The sequence below is a fragment of the Rhinatrema bivittatum genome, chromosome 14 (assembly GCF_901001135.1).
Source record: "Rhinatrema bivittatum chromosome 14, aRhiBiv1.1, whole genome shotgun sequence".
Lineage (NCBI taxonomy): Eukaryota > Metazoa > Chordata > Amphibia > Gymnophiona > Rhinatrematidae > Rhinatrema > Rhinatrema bivittatum.
In genome coordinates this window covers 11905877-11927364 of record NC_042628.1, presented here as the reverse complement: position 1 = coordinate 11927364, position 21488 = coordinate 11905877, and the positions used below count along the sequence as shown (strand labels likewise).

General features: G+C 39.9%; 1 protein-coding gene across 5 annotated transcripts in view; it reads right to left on the bottom strand.

The window, feature by feature from the left end:
- MAD1L1 (mitotic arrest deficient 1 like 1) overlaps nt 1-21488 on the bottom strand; it is an 841854-nt gene that overhangs the window by 390648 nt on the left and 429718 nt on the right. For all 5 annotated transcript variants that reach the window (XR_003852570.1, XR_003852571.1, XM_029576299.1 and 2 more), the window contains one exon: nt 7063-7253. Coding sequence is in view for 3 of the 5 variants with exons in the window: in XM_029576299.1 (XP_029432159.1) it covers nt 7063-7253 (191 nt within the window). In the remaining 2 variants the exon portion in view is untranslated. The remainder of the gene's footprint in view (nt 1-7062; nt 7254-21488) is intronic.

Here is a 21488-nt window from a genome sequence, read left to right as displayed (position 1 = left end):
TTGTGTAAAACTGAGCTAGCCAATGATGCAAGCCTGCAACGTTTCAGGACTCAGGAAGCACGTTTTCTGTATAATACAGAGTTTACCAGAGAAAACAGGAAACGGAAATCTGCCCATCACCCCTGGTGATACCAAGTCAGGTGAAAGGGCAGTGGGGGATATGTGAAGGGAAAAAACTAACGTAGCAATGATGACAGAAAAGGACCAAAATGGTCCATTCAGTCTGCCCAACAAGCTTCTTATGGTAGTATCTGCCACGCTGTGCAGGGTACCCCCAAGCCTTATGTTAAGGGTAGGAATATTTACAAGCAAAACCAAGCAACTGTCAAACCCATAACAAATTACCGCTCGCAACATTTTTACTGGAGATTTCTTGATAATTCAGACAATGCTGCTTGACGTTCTTTGCTTTGGAACTTGGCCATAAAAGCCGTCCTGTACTTTTTCCTTTATGTCCGAGTATCGGTACACCAGATCGCAAGAGTCAGGACCCATGCTGGATATCGTCTGTATCCAATAATCTTTTTTTTTTAATTTTCCCTAGAGAAAATGACAGTTTAATTCAGATGCCAAAGGAAACTAAAAGAAATCAAATATGTCAAACAGAAAAAGTGAGCCCCGCTTGTGTGCATATCCTTGTGGGAGATAGAGAGAAGAATGGATGTACCACGTCCGACCTGTCCACATATGGCTTGCACTGCCCTTTTTCACGGGCCTGCCGTTGCCAAGTCATTTGATCCCAACCACACTGGCAGTTGCAGGCGGTGAAAGAGTGCAGGCCTGGGACTGAGCTATCCAGTTCATTTTAACATCATTATAACATCGCTACATTAGCTAGACATTAGAGCAAAATAAAATAACTGCAGCCAACATTACTTTCTGACACACGCTGTAAATTGTTACTCAGACAGAGAACATAACGGCCACACATTAGCTCTGCTCCTGCAGGAGCCAACCAGAACCACTCACAAACCACTAAAAAAAAGGATAACTAAAAAACAAAAAGAATGAAATCACATGTAATTAACAATATGGAAGAGTTAATGGAGAGGCCCCCAGTCTCTAATCAATCTTGTTCTGCCTGGGCAGTGCCGCTGATGTGTCGTCTTGATTTTTTTCTTTTTCAATTTTGTACACAGAAGCACAAGACATCTGCTGAAGCAAGCATACAAAAACAATGAAATAAAATTGTGTGTGTGTGTGTCTTACTGGGGAGATGGGGCAAGTTAATAGGACGGGGGTGTAGATAAAGAGAAAGGGAGGGTAGGAATGAGTGACCTGCACTTGAAAACACAAGTTGCTTTTGTGTAGACCACTCAACTGGAAAAACTGTAGTTGGTCTTGGAAACACACGCACACGGGTCACACACAAACACACTTGCCCAGAGTGGGACAAGAAATGTACTCTCCATGACCAATAATGAGGACAGAATTCCATTTATTGTAATTAAGGACATTCTCTGACAAACTGCTGGGAAAAGTCAGACTGAATACAGGAGAGTGCGCCCTACTGTGTCGACAGGGCTCTTCTAAGTGACCCCAGTTTGTCCATCAGAAGAACACAGTAGAGGTCTACACAAAGCCTTTCCCATCCCTCCAAGACTCAGAACTACAGTTTTCTGCGTAGTGCCCAAAACGTGGCGGCTTTGCTCTTCTTATTGATTCAGTCCAGTAAAGAAGGCAGGGGAACCAAGCACCGTCTGCCTTCCCATCCTACCAACTCCTCTGCATCTCCAAAACGCAGACCACGAGACATTTCACAGCAAATACAAAATTGAATTCTTTAAATAAGTCCCCGCAGAAGTCCCAACAAGAGACTGTGTGTATACTGGCTGTTAATTTAACAGACCAGGAAAAAAAGCAAGAAAGCAAACAGCCGCTTTTATTGCTCCATGAAAGGCTCTCTGGCTGGACACTGAAAAAGGTTTCATTACTGTGAGGAGGCTGAGTGCCAAGATCCCGCCGATGGGCTGCCTGATGATAGATGCTCTGCTGCTTCATCTTTTATTTTTTGGCTAAAATCCTGGAAAGAAGGCATCATGCATCTTGCTGAGGCATTTAATTGAAAAACAATACAGCGAGGTTATGGATACACACTTTCCATTTGCACACCCACAAAGCTGGGCTCTGATAATAGAGGATAGGGAATAGGGACAGGATTCAGCACCTCAGTCAGCGCTGGTTTGGGGCCATCTGCACAAAAGTACATCAGAGTGCAGTATCTGCTAAGGGTTGCTCATTTCCTGGGTCTCTCGGAACAATTTCACTCTGCCATGTGCTCTAAGTGCTCCTGAACAACCTATTGCAATGGTAACCCACTAGGAAATAATATAGAATGGTACAATTTATTTGAACTAATTTGGTTCTTTGTGGAATCTTTAATTACAATAGCACGTGGATGCTCTTCACAGTCTTAAACATGCATACAGCCACTTCCAGAGCGGATGGCTTGGCACATCAACTTGCAAGCTGCTTAAAAGAAAGTCCTCCAGGACTGTGAATAATCAAGGGGCAAGGGCAGATTCACAGAATGATACCTTTGCCTGAGGTGACACTAAGAGCAGCGGCATCACATCAGGAGGAAACCTGGAGGTTTTCCGGACCCGTTCCTCCGCCTTCTATTACACCTCTCCTCCCTTTTGTTTATCGGACAACTGAAACCTTTGCCCTTTATGTTGCCAGATGCAACGTCTAGTGAGGTAAACAGGGAACGTTAAAAGGCCCGATATATCCTGCTACTACTAAAATGTACCAAAGGGAAACATTTTCAAAAATCCATGGGTACATGGGGTCCTGAAGGAAAACACAAAAGCTTGTTAAAAGTACAAACAACAAGTAAGTTATGAATACCTGTTTTCATTGGAGATTCACTTATTTTTGTGCACATACAAGTTTAATTCTTGTGTTACATCTACAGATTGAGGCATGACTGTGTTTCTTATAGAGTCAGTCAGCCATTTTCTGACGCAAAAAGAGACTGCTCCAATATTAGCCACAGCAGCATTAAAAAAATACATAAAAGTTATAGACTAAAATATATGTTTAGCTTACATGAGATTATGTATAATGACTGCCAAGCAGTTAGCATTTTCATGGATTTGTTGTATTTTGATTACATAATTTCATGGTTGAGTCTACCTGGACCAGGGGTCAGCTCACAAATGGACTTTGCTCCTCCATCTGCAGAGCTAAGAACAAATTCTAGGCGGAAGCCCTAGACGCGCTTGATTTGGGTGGCTAGCCTTCTCTTGGCAGGCACTAGGGTTGGAGCTAGCCAGAAAAAGAATAATCTGCAAAGGGAGAAATGACACAATTGCACTGAGCAGCGCTTTTTCGGCAACTAAAGAACGACTTATCCTAACACCTTTAGTCCTTCACGCCTTAATTTCCTCCCGTGGGGATTGCACACACTAATTATCCTAGGCTTGGAGAGACTCACACACCGCTTTGGGAGACCTTCTCAAACATGCTGTGATCTAAATGATTCAAATTTAAACTCACTCACGCTGCCAAAAGTCCAGTTTTTGTGTTCCATCTGCAAAGTTCAGAAAGAGGAAGGGATGAAAATTGATTTAAGCACATTGTAATCCACCCTGGAGATGAGTTGCTGTACTCAATCCCAGAGAGCACTGCTGGAAGCAGAGATGATTTAAGTGCTAATTGAACCTGCCTCAGAGAGAACTCCCCTCGCACACTCAGTAAATGTTAGCTGTTTTGTCTTGCAGCGACAGGCTAGGATGTTGTTTGGCTCCTTCAGCCAAGGCATTAGAAGAGATGCAGCCTGCTTTCATGCATTCATTTTTAATGATATAATTTTGTGTTTTGGAACAGAATGGCAAAAGTAGGGAGAAAGAGGTCCTTGAGCAATACCCTTAGCTCAGGGACATTTTAAATAACGCACGCAGGCTACAGGTACACTGAACACAAGGGAACAGCAATATCCCAGAACAAAGGTGAAACAAAACATTAACACATGTATATCGAGACTACTCTGAATGGTTTTGTTTTTTTTTGTTGTGCTCTTATACTGAAATCGAAGGACAAATTTCAGAAGCCTATTAGAGATTGTAAGCATGCATGAGCAGCTTTTGTATCTCAATAAGGATAGAGACGAGACAGAACCAGTCCAGAGAAAGGCAACCAAAATGTTGCGGGGGTCTGCACCAAAAGACCTATGAGATGAAACGGAAGGACCTAAATATGTATATCCTGCAGGAGAGAAGGGACAGGGGAGATAGGATACAGACTTTTAAATACTTGAAATGCATTAATGATGCCCAAGAATCAAACTTTTTCCAAAAGAAAGAAAGCTGTAGAACTAGGGGTTCATGAAAGAAAGCTCCAAGAAGAAATACTGATTTACAGAAAGGGTGGTGGATGCGTGGCATGCTCTCCCAGAACAGAGGATGAAGAGAAAAGGGTGTGGGACAGACTCAGAGGACCCCTAAAGGCTACAGGATGGAAATGTAGAGGAGGAGTGGGCTGTGATAGCATTAGGTGCAACATTTCTGCATGGGGTAAGCAGCACGGAGCGGCAGTTACAAACCCTTAACAAAAGGCATGGAGGTGATTACATGGATTACTACGGTGCTAGGCATCCTGGATGGACCAAGAGTCTTTTTCTTCTGTTATTTAGTACGTTGCTATGAAGATCTTTTCACTTAGGCTCAGTCAAGATGTAGCAGGACTGAGTGTATGGTTACTGATGGGTTTAAGAAATGTCCTCACTCCAATTCCCTCCCTGCCCTCATCACTTTGTAATAAAACAAATCTTTTACTCTTCCCACGCAAGCCTCAAGAACTCCACTTGGAAATCACGAGTAGTGGTCTTGAAAAGGGATTGAGATCTTGGCTGCTCCCCACTGCCATTTGCACAGGTGAGGGGGATTCTGCAGATGCCCAGTGTCCCTGAAAGAGACTTTCCCCGTTTAAGGAAGGTGAAGGGGGGCTGCCACGGGGGTCTCGCAGCCCTACGTGCAGTACGTTTCGGCTGGCAGTGTTCCGTACAGCAGCGACCTGGGAGCCCATCAGCTGCGGGATGAGAGCGCGAGTCAAGGTTTCTTCTAACTCTCTTGCGGTGCGTCTCAGTAAACTTGGAAGCTGCCCCGGTGGGTCGTGCTTCTGCTGAATTTTCTTTCTTCTTTGGAGCTGCAGTCATTGATTGGTTGTGTTGAGCAGACATTGCTTTTTGACTTTTCATATAAGATTTTAATTCCCGACAACATTCCAAACAAATCGGAATCAATCACAGTAAAATACGCTTTGTTTAGAGTCCCATAATCATTACTTGCAGATGTAAGTAGAATCAATACTATACTTTTATCTGTGGCAGAGAAGGGCTTTAGATGCTGATTGCTCACCTTGACATTACTTGCATTAGGAGCATGAAGGAATATAGAGTTTCAAGAAATACATTTCTCTTCTGCGCTCTCTTTCCTATACAGAAAATGCCAAGTTCTGATACAGAAAAAGTCTGTAATGGGGGGGGTGAGGGCTGATTTGCAATTTTCAAACTCCCTGTCTAGTATGCATGGACTTTCCGTTTGAAAGCTGCATCTGCCTTTTTGAGCGGGAGATTTCAAACTGTAACTAAAAATGCATGGGCTATGGAAAACCATGCACACTTCTGGTCAGGAGGAGAGAGGGTAATTTTATTTGTCTGGGTAAATAGCTTCGAGAATTACCCTTCACCTGTACGTGCACTTGAAATTATTGACGTGATGAAACTAGTTAAGTTAGAAATTTCATCAGTGAAATCTAGATTTAAATAAGCAGTGGCAGAAGTATCAACACAAAGCAGCTGACATGTAAATCACTGGATCTGAACAGAGCACATATTTATCTAACTGCAAAGCAGAGTGTAAATTATCTATACCAACAGTACCTAAATGTGATCTACTTTGAAGTGCCTGAAAAGTGGAATATAAATCACATAATCAAATAAAATCATACAGACAGCTTTGGCTATAGCTTGAAAACCATTAAAGGGGATCAGGATAAATTACTGTACAGACAATGCAGTTCGCCCCACTGTCAAACATAACAGTTTCAAGTTTCACAGCCTTTTCTACTCAACAAACAGAAAACAGGGCTAGTCATGCTGCCTTTTTAAATGTATTCTAAAAATATGGCTATTGTGCTTAAAGGGATACTCTTTGGCTTCGTTAAATGGGAAGCGATGCTCTTTATAAGAGCTGCACAACAACAAAGATTTGCAAATTAAAGCAACGGAGACTCAGCTGTTGCTTTTCTGAACTGGCTCAAGCATGGCAGTCAGTCCCATTGCTTCATTTCTCACATCGATGCTAGTAAAGCACAGACGAAAAGGAAAGTAAGAGAAGGCAATAGGTGCAGATGCACAAAGCAGCAACTTGTTTTCATTCTCACAAAAAAAAGTTATTACATATTTTAATTACTGCAGTGGAGGAGCACAAAGATTATTAAAAATTTGAAAAAGCAAGGCATGAACAACATAAATATAACATCAGGAATGGTGATGCTTCTTTTTGAAATATTTTTTTCACAATATACCAACTCTGACAACATCCCTTTAAGAACACTAGTTATCGTCTCCTGATTGCTAGGCAGAATATTTCAGGCATTATTAACGTAGCACTCCTACTTCATTTGATTGCTTCTTATGGGTTAAGTAGTAATCTGTTATATGTCACTCCTGTTTAATTAAAATCTTTTCAGGCACAAGATGTTTGAATAAATCCAATTGTAGGACGTTTCTTTAAAATGTTGATGCTTTGTTTTCTTTTAATTATTTCCAGAATACACAGTTAGCCTGCCTTTCCTGTAATCGAGGTCCTCCTCCTGATCAGGGAACCGGCATGGCTGGCTGCCCCGTCACAAATAAATTAATAAAGATTCATACTAGAATTCTAACTTCATTGAGACTGAGAAGGCAACTGAAGCGGAAAAGTAGTTGTTTATCAGGAACTAATGACTGATCTTTTCATCCATTTAGAATGGAAATTGTGCTCTGTTATACTTATAAAGCCGTGAGCTGGCTGAAGTGTGCGGGAAAAGGTGAAAGGGGTCAGACAGGAGGGTTACCTTGAAAAGCAAGCAGTCTTCTTTCTGCTCGGCATACATGGAGGTGAGGCGGTACTGGTTCTCTGTGGTGATATCGATCTGATAGCCGGTTAACGTGTAGCACACAGTCCTGAACTCGTGGATTTTTGTCTGGAAAACCTCTCTGAGCCTCTGGTTCTTCAGTTCTGCACTCTCCACTTGTTTCTTTAAGTCTGTGTGTTAGGGGAAACATGGAGTTAAAACTTGTCTATTTTATTAGAGGCTGCAGTAGCCCAACATGACACCTTTCTACTTGACAGATTCCTCTAAATCACCATCAAATAGGTGGTTTAATAAATAAGTTAATGAAACAGAGAATCACTTAAACCTTTACTCTGCTATGTTACGGGTGTCATTATTTGAACTGAGGCCTTCCACCAGGTTCAGGAAGCATTAAGGAACAGGTACTCGTACAAAGGACTGTAACCCTGTTTCCTCACCCCATCATTGCTTTCTTTTATATCTCGCAATTGAAGGGTGAGGGAGTAGCATAGTAGTTAGTGTTATGGGCTGGGAACCAGAAGACCTGCGTTCAAATCCTTCTTCTGACAATGACACTTGCTGTGACCTTGGGCAAGATTTATTTATTTATTTAGCACTTTTGTATGCCGATTTTCCAGTAACAGAATTACTAATCAAGTCGGTTTACATTCTAAACAGTAACCATGACAAGACGATGTCTTACAATAAACAGGTAGATTGAACTTGGATACAAATAAATGGGGTTAACAACATAAAGTAAAAGTTATGGAGCCTAATGTAGGCTGGAGTTAAGAACAGAAGTTAGGCATAAGGCTAGGTTTTTAATATTAGACTGCACAGAGCACTATTTAGGCTAAGAGATCAGAAATAACACATTCCTCATCAACCAGTCTGACCAGTGCAGATGAACTAATTACGCCCAATGGCCAGCAGATGGAGACAGAGAACAAAAGTGGTGTTATCCCTTACATACATCTGTGCTGATCTGAGCTTGTCAGTATTCTCTCCAGTTCGCATCCCATGCTCTGGATTGAGGCCTGGATAGGCTGACCGGGGTGGAAATTGCTGGCAGCTCCTGAGGTGAAAGCCACGTGCTCTGCTCTCCCCTCCCCCAGTTGAGCGCTGCCATTGCTGGAGAGGAATTGAGTTTAAAGATTTGAGGCAGCTCTGGAGATGAAAGCCTAGTGCCCTCTCTGTAGAGCACAGTTTTGGGCAGGGGGATTCCAGTATTCCTGCTTCTTCTATGGGGTTTGCTTCTCTCTGAGTCTTCTAACCTCCAGCCCTCCTTTTTCTTGGATCAGGCTGAAGAGGTTCTTAGCTGTCTCATTCCTCATCCGTACATTCGCTGTTCTCCACTGTAACTGCACTTATCTGCATTAGCTGGGCCTTGATTTGATGCGGTCTCTCATTGCTTCTGGTACCCAGTTATACTTTGAGCTCTTAGCTGTATATAAATTTATTATAAAGCACTCTGCTGTAGAGTTCTACGTAAATGCTGATGGAAAATAAAAAGTTGTGATCAGGATACAGCTTAAGAAACAATTTTTGAATCTACCATAAATCTATTGGGTAAGTGAAGATGATAGAGGAGTTGGGAATCTTGCACATCATGGTCAACACAGTATGTTGTAGGCCACAATGTCCCAGAAACCAACCAGGTTGATGACAGCAGGTTGATGGGGGCCAGGAACCCTCTAGGAAGACCATGGGGACAGCAGCCTCACTAGTTTTGGTGGCTGTTTAGATTATTTAAAAAATTATGGGAAAACATAGGGGGATTGGAAGGTCTAGGTGTTAGATTAAGAATTGGAACTTAAATGCTTATCTATCGAGAATGACAGAAATCCAAAAAGGAAAACCTGACTTAAATAAGGAGGTGCACTATGCAAGTGTTCAAGCTTCTACGGATATTATCCTTAGCAGTGTAGACTAGATGGGTTAATCATCTGTCCTGGTCTTTCTTACCAGTTTTTTTCCAGAGAAACATACACAAAGTCATTACTGTATTAGAATTTGTTCTAAAAACACAACAAAATTTCTCTTTCTTGTTATTTATGTAGGCAAGCTATTTTGTGCCAGCACAGAAATGCTAAGTTCTGGGAACAAGCAATGTATTCCTCCCTTTTCTATTCCACTGTATCCCAAAGCCAAACACCTACATTTGTAAACATTATTCTAGTTCATTGTTTGCCTATGTATATATGTGAATATTATTCTACTACATTGTTTGTATATATGTTATTCAACTATCATATTATCGTCAATTGTGTGTTATAGTTCCTCTCCTGTTTTTTGGATTCCCGCTAATATTATTACCCGTATTAAGTATTCCATGTAAAGCCTGTTGCTGCATTATTTTCTATAAAACCAATAAGATGTTCCCAACGATATAAATAAAATAAATATGTATAGAGAAGCATAATTAGAAACACACTTGTCTAACAAGATGTATTCCCAATACCAAAGTTAAATGAAAAGACTAAATACCATGGAATATTTCTGACTAGACCAAAGAAAAATCCAGATGTGCTTCTTGAAAACGCTAGAACAAGTGGCTCTTGGTCAATGCTAGCGCCATACATATTCAGGTATATCCACCAAAACAGAAGAGCACGATTCTGTTTGGATAACAGATTGTTCTGGGCTCGGACCATTCACACTGGGTCTACACTGGGAGTTACCAGGGGGACTTGTCACCTGCATGCCCACAGGACTATCTCGGGGGCTTACCCAAATGTAAACACAAACACACAATTACTGAGATTATACCTGGGGCTTGAACCCAGGAGCTTATACCCCACACAAATAGTCACATGCACCCTCTGACTCAGTACATCATGGTTCCAGGTTTTTCTGGTAGGTTTATTTAAGCAATAAGAGGATAGAATAAATAAAATCAGATAATACAGAAGAGTTAGTTGCAGATGACAATTACTATAGATATATAAATCTTACATTTTTCCGAGGAATCAGTCTGTGCTGTCACATCTAGGAAGCGCTCTCCAGCTTGGCTGTTTTCACTTCTTACACACTAAACACTAGCAAATGCTTGGGAAAGACGCAATGTTTCCTCTCTCGCTGCATCCTCTTATCAATTCCAAGGGTAGCTATGTGGCCTTCACTCTCAGACTTTAGTATCAGTTAATTACTTACTTTCCCATCTGGGAACTACTCGGCATAACTTCAGTTCACGTATTCTTGCCTATTCATAAGCATTTCACAGCGCAAAATAGTAAATATGAGTTCACTTAGAGGTTGGCCTGTGGCCTTCAAATAATCTGTGTCTGGGTGAGAAATCAGAATGCACTATGGCCTAACCTCCAAATACATCCTCAGCTAGAATAGTCAGAAGTAATTCCATTACACAGTCTTAGGCAGAATCGCATCTGCTCTGTCATTAGGGTATTGAATGGGTTGACTCTATGTATCCAATGTTCAAAGCCACCAGCTGTAGCATTTTCGTTGGATTCAAAATTAAATGCATCAAAAAGCTCTTCAGGTAAACAAAAAAAAAAAAGGAGAATTTGCCACTTTGAAGCTCATAGACTAAGACAGTACAAGACTCCAAATACGATTATTACACAAAACAAAAGTCACATTCAGGGCAAGTATTCTTACCCCAATATCGAAGAATAACATTTGAAACGAAAACTTTTTGTTATGGATTTAAATACCACAGAAAAACTTTATATGCACTTCTAAGGCAAGGAAAGAGAAGTATTTTTTCAATAATCAAGTGCCCCTTTCGATATCAATTTGTTCTTCTGTCTATGAATTCCTGAAGAGCTTATCTGAAAAAGTTTGCTTTAGATAATGCCAGAGTCGTCATGTTTAGAAGGCAGCAGCTCATGCGGCAACCTAGGCACAGTTATTCCGGGAGTCTGCTTGTTCCTTTCAAGGCTGAATCTTCTTAAGGACAGAAATATTGCGGAGGACCTGCTGTTGCCACTGACACCATGTTTTATTACCGCCAGCACTGTGAATCCTTCAAGAGAATACACAACAATTACAATGAATCTTTCACTAAATGTGCCTGTAGAGTAATTAGACTTCCGATTTATCTCCCTATTTCTTGCACACAGTCACTTTTCTTAAGCACCTCCTTCCCCCCCCCAACTCCCCCCGCTAGAATTCATTTTCTCCATCAAGACACTCTTCTATGTTAAAGAAAGCAATCATTTATGCAAAGTGACTGCTTAAGCAATTTTTTTTTCTCTTCTCTCAATCCTCTTGCGGAAGAAGAGACTGAACAGAAGAAGTGAAATTATTATGAAAAATGTATAAGATATGGTATTAACATGAAATGGCAGGGGCCAGCGAGGTTCGTTGTTCTTTGCTAATCCTGATGTGGCGCAATAGCCCTTTTCGGGGGCATGTTGGTAATATTACTATTCTATAGAATAACAGAAGTCTTAATACTTTTTAGTTACATTGAAAAATAGCTGAATTGAAGCAAAAATTTACTGTTGTACAAGGGGTTATTACCTCCGTCATAACCTTCATAATACTCAAATTGCAGATGATACAAAATTGTCCAGAGTAGTTAAATCACAAGCAGATTGTGATAAATTACAGGAAGACCTTGTGAGACTAGAAAATTGGGCATCAAAATGGCAGATGAAATTTAATGTAGATAAGTGCAAGGTGATGCATATAGGGAAAAATAACCCATGCTATAGTTACACAATGTTAGGTTCCATATTAGGTGTTAAAACCCAAGAAAGATCTAGGCGTCATAGTGGATAACACAATGAAATCGTCGGTTCAGTGTGCTGCGGCAGTCAAAAAAGCAAACAGAATGTTGGGAGTTATTAGAAAGGGAATGGTGAATAAAACGGAAAATGTCATAATGCCTCTGTATCACTCCATGGTGAGACCGCACTTTGAATACTGTGTACAATTCTGGTCACCACATCTCAAAAAAGATATAATTGCGATGGAGAAGGTACAGAGAAGGGCAACCAAATGGATAAAGGGAATGGAACAGCTCCCCTATGAGGAAAGACTAAAGAGGTTAGGACTTTTCAGCTCGGAGAAGAGACGGCTGAGGGGGGATATGATAGAGGTGTTTAAAATCATGAGAGGTCTAGAACGGGTAGGTGTGAATCAGTTATTTACTCTTTCGGATAATAGAAAGACTAGGGGACACTCTCCATGAAGTTAGCATGTGACACATTTAAAACTAATCGGAGCAAGTTCTTTTTTACTCAATGCACAATTAAACTCTGGAATTTGTTGCCAGAGGATGTGGTTAGTGCAGTTAGTATAGCTGTGTTTAAAAAAGGATTGGATAAGTTCTTGGAGGAGAAGTCCATTACCTGCTATTAATTAAGTTGACTTAGAAAATAGCCACTGCTATTACTAGCAATGGTAACATGGAATAGGCTTAGTTTTTGGGTACTTGCCAGGTTCTTATGGCCTGGATTGGCCACTGTTGGAAACAGGATGCTGGGCTTGATGGACCCTTGGTCTGACCCAGTATGGCAATGTTCTTATGTTCTTAACCTCTTGCATTCTAAATAGTTAAGTCCTGGAGAATGCTAGAATCTATGTTTCCTTAATTTTCCTAGATCACTGTTGATGGTCCTGAGGCCCCAAGGAAAGGTAACGCTTGAGTAGGCCACAAGACAAGGAGCCAGATACAAGAAGGCTGGGAGGCCACAAGGCAAGGAGAGGCCTAGATAAGCTGTAGAGCAAGGAGCAAGGTACCTGGAGGCCATAAAGCATGGAGTAAGATAAGAGTAGCTAGGTCAGAGAGCCAAGGGTGACTCCAGGAAGAGGCATTTAGGTTCTGGCAATGCAGGGTTAAATGGGGCTGGAGCTTGCATGTGGTGTGATCAGCGAGGAGGAGCTTTCCAAGACTGGAGGTGAGGCTCACTAAGGAACCCTGGTGAAGGAGAGGTTGCACAACAGGCTGAACCAGGGCACGGGGAGCCTGTGAAACCATGACAGGTCGCTAAACAGGGGTGTTAAATACATATGGCGACTTTTAGTTTATTGTATTTGTTTGCATTAATATAGTTCATACCTGGACTTCTCCATGCCAAATCTACCTAGTTTCTCCATTTATTTTTCAGAGTAACATTTTTCTCTTTAATCCATTCTCCCCTGATTTGCTATGGAGATATAGCATGATAGCAGCGATATTGTTTCTTTGTGGGAAAAATGAATTGTTTCTATATTTGATTATGTTAAGTATTTCTGACTTGTCAATGCTAATTGTTTTTGGTATGCAATGCATAATTTTCAGAAATACAAATATATATATATAAGCAGAACTCAGTCTTCATGCTTATGCAGTGCTGAATCTCCTTTGATTCAAATATTATCCTATTAATGAACATCAACAGTGAACCCAATGTTCCCTTCCCCTGTGATGATAGACTGGATATTCATTCAGACTATGCTTCTTTACAATAGTATACTAATAGACATTATTTGCTGTGCTGGTTAAGAATTAATTTACTAAAATTTCTATGAGTTAAGCACAGATTGCAAGGAACTGAAGGATGTGGAAAGGAAAATAATTATTAACTGCTACCTTAATTCCTTTCACAATTGTTAGGATTTAAGATGCCAGTGTAGCATCTCCTCAGCCTCTTCCTCTTTCCTGTTATTACATATTTATAATGTGTTCTACAAAAACCTCACAATATTTTAGTTTGAATTTATCATTCCAATATTTCAAAAGAATTGCTTAAAGCCTTTGAGATTTTTATAGGTTTAGGTATCTAGATAAAATGAATACTCATTTGAGAAAACAACAAGCGTAATTGGGAGTTCTGAACACAGTATTTTTCAGATTAGGCCAAGCGATCTCAAGATGGAATGTTAAGAAGAAAAGAAAAAGCAGTGGAAGAAAGTAAAAATGCTCTGACCACATTTAAGAAGTAAGCAATATTTCACAACTGTCAAAGACCACATTGGTTTCAATATATCTCAAATGTCCAATAGAATAAAATAAAACAAATTTTAATAAGTGCAGCACACAACCTTGGAGAAGTAAATATTCATTTCTCACCAGCCAACAGACAAGGCCTGTTTTTACATTCAATAAACTCAAGAGCTTTATTGAGACCAATTCATAGATAATCTGGATGGCTCAGGACATAAGTCAGCTGGGTGGCTCTTATAACACGCTGTCTACTGAAGAATTAGGTTCCTGTTACACTCAATAGAACAAATTAAGGAACTGCATAATTACCATCGCCTCTACGACAATGGCATTTCATTTTAAATTTCATACTCAATCCCACAGATTTTTAAAGAAGCGCGTGCGTGTCCATGTGCGTGCTGGCGCATGTTATAAAATTGTTGGGCCGCGCACACACATGCTCTGGATTTTGTAATTTCCATGAGCATGTGCGAGCGGCGCACACAAGTGGGGGGAGGATTTACGCAATTCCCACGCGGCGACGCATCCCGGCCTTCCCCAGTTCCCTCAGTACGTTCCAATTAAGGAGAGGACTGGGAGGGAACTTTCCTGCCTCCCTATCTAACCTTCCTTCCCCCTTTCCTCCCCATCCCCTAATCCCTATCATAATCCCCATTATTTTTTCTTTTGAATCTTTTGCTCCTCAACAGGAGCTGTAGCAAGTTGTGCGTGCCCCCAAGCACAGTGGCAAATATCCGCTGTACCGGCCACCTCCAGCCGACCCCTCCCCCAGGACCACCCCTGTATCTGGGCCTGGCCCTTCGGAGTCTGACAGCAGTTATGCACGTGGCCAGGCCTCTTTGAAGATGCAAGTGATGCGCGTGAGGCCCAGCCACGCTCGTAACCCCCATTTTTTACTCACACAGGGGAATAAAAATTCAGCTGTAAGTTTTCAATAGAAAGGAAGTTCTTGAACAAGGAGTCATAGGATTAGGATGAAAGAAGGTAGATTCAGGAGTAATCTAAAGAATTATTTCCTTAATGCCAGAAGTCTAAGTAGTAAGATGGGAGAGTTAGAGTGAATAGCAGTGAATGATGACAGACTTAACTGGCATCTCAAAGACATGGTGGAAAGAGGATAACCAATGGGATAGTGCTACACCAAGGTACAAATTATATCTCAATGATAGAGAGGAACAACTTGGTGGCGGGGTAGTGCTTTATGTCCGGGATAGCATAGAGTCCAAAAGGATAAAGATCCTGCAAGAGACTAAATACGCAATCAAATATTTATGGGTAGAAATCCCTTGTATGCAGGGGAACCGTATAGTGCTAGGAGTATACTACCATCCACCTAGCCAAAACGATGAGATGGACAGTGAAATGCTAAGAGAAATTAGGGAAGCTAACCAAATTGATAGTGCAGTAATAATGAGAGATTACAATTACCCCAATATTGATAGGGTAAATTGAGAGGTAAAGTTCCTGGATGGAATAAATGACAGTTTTATGGAGCAATTGGTTCAAGAACCGATGAGAGAGGGAGCAATTTTAGATCTAATTCTCAGTGGAACGCAGGATTTGGTAAGAGGGGTAGCAGTAGTGTGGCTGCTTGGCAATAGTGAGAATAATATAATCAAATTTGAACTAATGACTGGAAGGGGGACACAGTAAGTAAATCCACAGCTCTAGCACTAAACTTTCAAAAGGGAAACTTTGACAAAATGAAAAGAATAGTTTAAAAAATCTGAAAGGTGCAGCTACAAAGGTTAGGAGTGTGCAACAGGCGTGGACACTGTTCAAAAATACCACCTTAGAAGTGCAGTCCTGATGTAATCCATGCATTAAGAAAGGTGGAAGGAAGATCAAACAATTGCCAGCACGGCTAAAAAGTGAGGTGAAAGACTATTTTAGCCAAAAGATCTTCATTCAAAAACTGGAAGAAGGATCCATCAGAAGAAAACAGGATAAAGCATCAGCATTGTCCAGATAAATGTAAGACACTGATAAGACAGGCCAAGAGAGAATTTGAAAAGAAGTTGGCCATAGAGGCAAAAGTTCATAATTAAAACTTTAAAAAATATATCCAAAGCAGAAAGCCTGCAAGGGAGTAGGTTGGACCATTAGATGATTGAGAGGTTAAAGCTGCACTTAGGGAGGATAAGGCCATCGCAGAAAGACTAAACAAATTCTTTGCTTCGGTGTTTACTGAAGAGGATGTTGGGGAGATATCCTTTCCGGAGACAGTTTTCAAGGGTGACGATTCAGATGAACTGAACCAAATCACTGTGAACTTGGAAGATGTGGTAGGCCAGACTGAAACTGAAGTGTAGTAAACCACCTGGACCAGATGGTATACATCCCAGGGTTCTGAAAGAACTAAAAAATGAAATTTCAGACCTATTTCAATTAATTTGTAACCTATCATTAAAATCATTCATTGTACCTGAAGACTGGCCAATGTAACCCCAATATTTAAAAAGGACTCCAGGAGTGATCTAGGAAACTATAGACCAGTGAGCCCGACTTCAGTGCTGGAAAAAATCATGGAAACTGTTATAATGAATAAAATCACATAACATTTAGATAGACATGATTTAATAGGACACACCAGCATGGATTTACCCAAGAGAGACTCACAAATTACCTATATTTTTTTGAAGGGGTGAATAAACATGTGGACAAAGGTGAACCAGCAGATGTGGTGTATTTAGATTTTCAAAAGGCGTTCAACAAATTCCCTCATGAGAGGCTTCTAAGAAAACTAAAAAGTCATGGGATAGGAGGCAATGTCCTTTTGTGGATTGCAAACTGGTTAAAAGTCAGGAAACAGAGTAGGATTAAATGGTCCGTTTTCATAGTGGAAAAAGGTAAACAGTGGAATGCCTCAGGGATCTGTACTCGAACTGGGGTACAATGAGTGAGGTGATCAAATTTGTGGATGACACAAAAATATTCAGAATAGTTAAATCTCAATTGGACTGTGATAAGTTGCAGGAGGACCCTGTGAGACTGGAAGATTGTGCTTCTAAAAGGCAGATGAAATTTAATGTGGACAAGTGCAAGGTGATGCATATAGGGAAAAATAACCCTTGCTGTAGTTACACAATGTTAAGAGTTATCACTCAGGAAAATGATCTAAGCGTCATAGTGGATAATACATTGAAACAGTCGGCTCAGTGTGCTGTGGTGGTCAAAAAAGCAAACAATGCTAGGAATTATTAGAAAAGGAATGGCAAATAAAGCAGTGGATGTCATAATGTCCCTGTATAGCTCCATGGTGAGACCGCAACTTGAATACTGTGTACAATTCTGGTGCCACATCTAAAGAATGATATATTTGCACTGGAGAAAGTGCAGAGAAGGGCAACCAAAATGATATGGGGCATGGAACAGTTCCCCTATGAAGAAAAGGCTAAAGAAATTAGGGCTGTTCAGTTTGGAGAAGAGACGACTGAGGGGGATATGATGAGGTCTACAAAATCATGAAAGAAATTGAACAGGTTAATGTAAATTGATTATTTACTCTCTCAGATAATAGAAGAACTAGGAGGGACTCCATGTAGTTAACAAGTAGCTCATTTAAAACCAAATTGAAGAAAATTCTCTCTCACTTAGTGCATAGTTAAGCTCTGGAATTCATTGCCAGAGAATGTGGTTACAGCAGTCAGTGTAACTGGGTTTAAAAAAGATTTGGATAAGTTCCTAGAGGAATCAAAAAGGAATAGTAGCTTGAGATCTATTTAATGTTTGGGTACTTGCCAGGACTTGGATTGGCCACTATTAAAAACAGGATGCTGGGCTTGATGGACCCTTGGTCTGACCCAGTATAGAATATCTTATGTTCTTCTTGTGCTTTTACAGAAAGGGTAGAGGATGCATGGAACAGCATAGCAGTCGAGATGGAGACAAGAACAGTATTTGAATGCACAAAAACTTGGGATAAACACAGAGGATATCTGAAGTAGTGGTAGGGATTGTAGAGCTGAGCAGTTTGTGCCGAGAAGATCGACCATATGGTGTTTTCTTTTTTTTAAATTTATTTAGCCATTTTATATATTGTCATTCCAAGTGAAGATCACAACAGTTTCTTGCCATGACTATTCTGTGTTTCTAAGCTAGAAGAAGTGAATTCCTTCAATATCAATGTCAAATTCTACCTATTGTACAATTAAAAGTGTAAGATTTTGAAAAAATGTTTGTCAACTAAAATTGCCCAGTAATATCTTGAAAACAGTTCTGAATATAGAATTGTCATTAAGCACAACATTTATCAGTTCATGAGCAGTTAACTACTAAATGGGCTTACTTGTTTAGGCATCCTGTCAACACCTGTCAATCAAATTCAATTAATTTTTCACACAGTAGATAATTTTAACCCAGAAAAAACAAGTTTGTTCATGCCAAAGATAAATAAAGCACAATGCTTTCACTACCTATTTTGTAGGAATACTAATAAAACATATACTATATTAGTGTAACAAAAGCAAGGCAACAATATAGAAAATATATAACATTGAAAGATAATTTACTGGAAGAAAAAAAATAGCTCCCTCTCCTTGTTCTTCAGTTCCCAAATATCAGATCTGTATGTGTGACATTTTGCTTAATATCATGTTTATAGCTTGTGATATTAACAAAGTTTCACTGTTCTGGCATGCATTAAATTGGAAACCCAGTAACGAATGAATAAGGAACCTAAATCTCTACCTGCAGTGGAAGGAAATTAAAAGTGAGCTATCACTGAGTTTTCTGTTCAAATTAAAGACACAGCAAATCCTCCAGCATAGAGCTAAGATGAAGTAGGATTGCAAGATGAACTAAAATAAAAAAAAAAGATTCAGAAATAATATTTCAAGGAACACTAATCCTTCACTATAAGCAAAATCCTCTTCAACAAGTCTTCTAGAACTGCCCTATCATTACTGGAGAGCTTCAACATCCAGATTTTATCTTTTCCAAACATCTACAAGCTGCGTTCCTCCCTGTAAAAGGTGGACTGAGTGGTAGGTTATTATGTCACAGAATACGCAACACACTTATTTATAAGCACAGAAGTTTTTACTTATAAGTCTGAGAATAAACAATAAAAGCATACAAGATTAGATGTTTACATTAAGTATACAAAGATACTTCCCATATAGCTTCCAGTGTGAGTCTTAAATATCTTGGAAAATCAAACACACAGCACTGGGAAATCAGGAACAGTTCAGTCACTTCATTAACCACTGTAATGTCCAACAAGCTTTTCCTCCGATCTGTTCTTTCTCAGATTACAAATAGTCTTTCTGAAGTTGATCTTTTGATGTTAATTGTTCTCACCTATGTCCCAGTTTCTTCTCTGGGCTACTCCCAAATGTTCTTGTCATCTGCTGAGGCCTCAATTGTCTGTCTAATCATAACAGCAGCAGTTAGGTATGACTAAGTTGCTGATGCCCTGTTTTCCCTGATATCTACACCATTAGCCTCATGAATAACTGTTTGTTAATATATCTTATCCCATGACTTGTTTTTTTGTTACAAGCAAGCTAAAAAAAAAAAAATGGCCTATGTATTCTCAGAACTTACAGGCCTTATGTCAAGCAATTTCATTAGCAATATTAGGGATTATCTTTGTTCCACTAATTTCTATCGCTTAAAAAGTTTTTCACAAACTAAATAACTCCTTAAATAATTTTTCCACACTCCCTTTCCACATACTGGCCCAAATCATGATTTTGCTGTAGGTCTAGGCTGACACAGCTCTTGTGAAAGTTGTAATAAAGATGATGGACCCAGTAAGAAGTTATCTTTGGGACCATTAAGAGTATTACATATTAAGATATGTGAATGCATTTGCCTACTGTACTCAATACTGCTAAGGCCTTTGTTTAAGCTTTTGATTGTAAGCTTGTTAGTATTTTATGTTAAACATTCTTTTTTTACTTATATTAGATTGATATTTGCATTAATGCTTCAGGAATGTTTGTGGCTTATATACGTAAAGAAATAAATATATATTAAATCACATAAATAATTAAATGTTATATTATATATAGTATTAGGAAGATGAGCATACAAGATATCCCCTACCTAGCTCACATCCAGCACCTCCCTCTTTGTACTATGTAATCCACCTCGTACAAAGTTGCTGCAAAAGGAAGCCTAGAAATATATTAAATAAAATAAAGAAGAATTAAACAACTGCCAATATCAGCATGATGGCAGTTTGAGTATCCAGCTTCCGAGGTCCCCTGTGTAGCCTACCACACAGACCCAGCTCTGCGCTTCCGCTGGGACTTCGAGTTATTACCATACTTGAAGTTTGCCAGATGGACCCAGCTGCTAGTTTAATTTTGTCATCATAGCTTAATCTAAATAGCTACCAATACTAATATGGTTGTTGCCCAAACATCTGGCCTCCTATGTTAGATTAGATCTAGCTATTTGAGCACCTGCATTTCCATGATAACTGCTAGTTATTACTATTATTCTAGTTATTAGGAATAATTTTCTAATTATAAGTGGAGTTAAATACTAGAGTAAGTTACCTGAGTGTAGAAATGGAAGAAGTAGAATCTCTGGCACTGAAGGTTTTTAAGAGCAGGATACTGGGATACTATAAGTACGGCAGTTCTTATGTTGTGGCAGGAGGATGGACTAGATGACCTTTTGAGGTTCTTCTAATACTATTTATCTGTGATTCCTAACTATATCCTCACCCTTCTAAAGAAATGAATCCTTTCATCTCTGGACTTGCAGCTTGTCAAAAGAGGACTTAACAGTCAGCATCAAAAGTGGGAGCTTCTAGTGAAATGCAGTAGTTACTGCATTGGTGGAACAGAGCAGGGGAAACAAAAAAGACCGAGTTTTACTGCAGGAAGGACAGTGATCTTTTTGATCATACTTCAGATGCAATAAATGCATCAGTGCGGGAAAATTTAGCACTTAGGGCCTTGTTCACTAAGGATTCTTCGACAGGCACAGAACAAATGAGAACATTACTGTAAACCAATCCAAAATGAACATCGAGGCTGAATTTTCTTTTTCAGGAAAAACAGTTCTTAGTAAAAGGGCAAGATGCAACAGCAGCAGTGTCTCAAATACAACCTGCACTAAATACCACCCACTCATATCTACAAGCTGTATCAGTACAATCTTTGATTTTCTGTTGCTTCCACAAATTCTCTAAATTACAATTAATTATATCTTAAACCACAGTGTTTGGAAACTCTGTGATCTGTTTCTCCAGTGCTTAAAACTAGGGGCTTCTCTCTTTTGCTGCACATACTCCTGGCCTCGATAGAAGCATGCTTCAGAGATTTGGATTGTAGGTTGTGTAAAATCCAAAACCTCCATTCTGGGACGCTGGGGGCATAATTACTGTGAGAGGCATATGCAGACAAGGAAAACAAAAGAGGAAGACAGACATAGGAACAAGAGAAAACATTACCGAGAGCTAGAACACCTCATCTCCCAGGATGGCCTGCACTTTCAAAGTAGCAGTACTAGCAGAAAATGTTAATAACTCAGTAAGCAGTAGGGGAAACAATTAAGGTTACTTTTTTTTTTT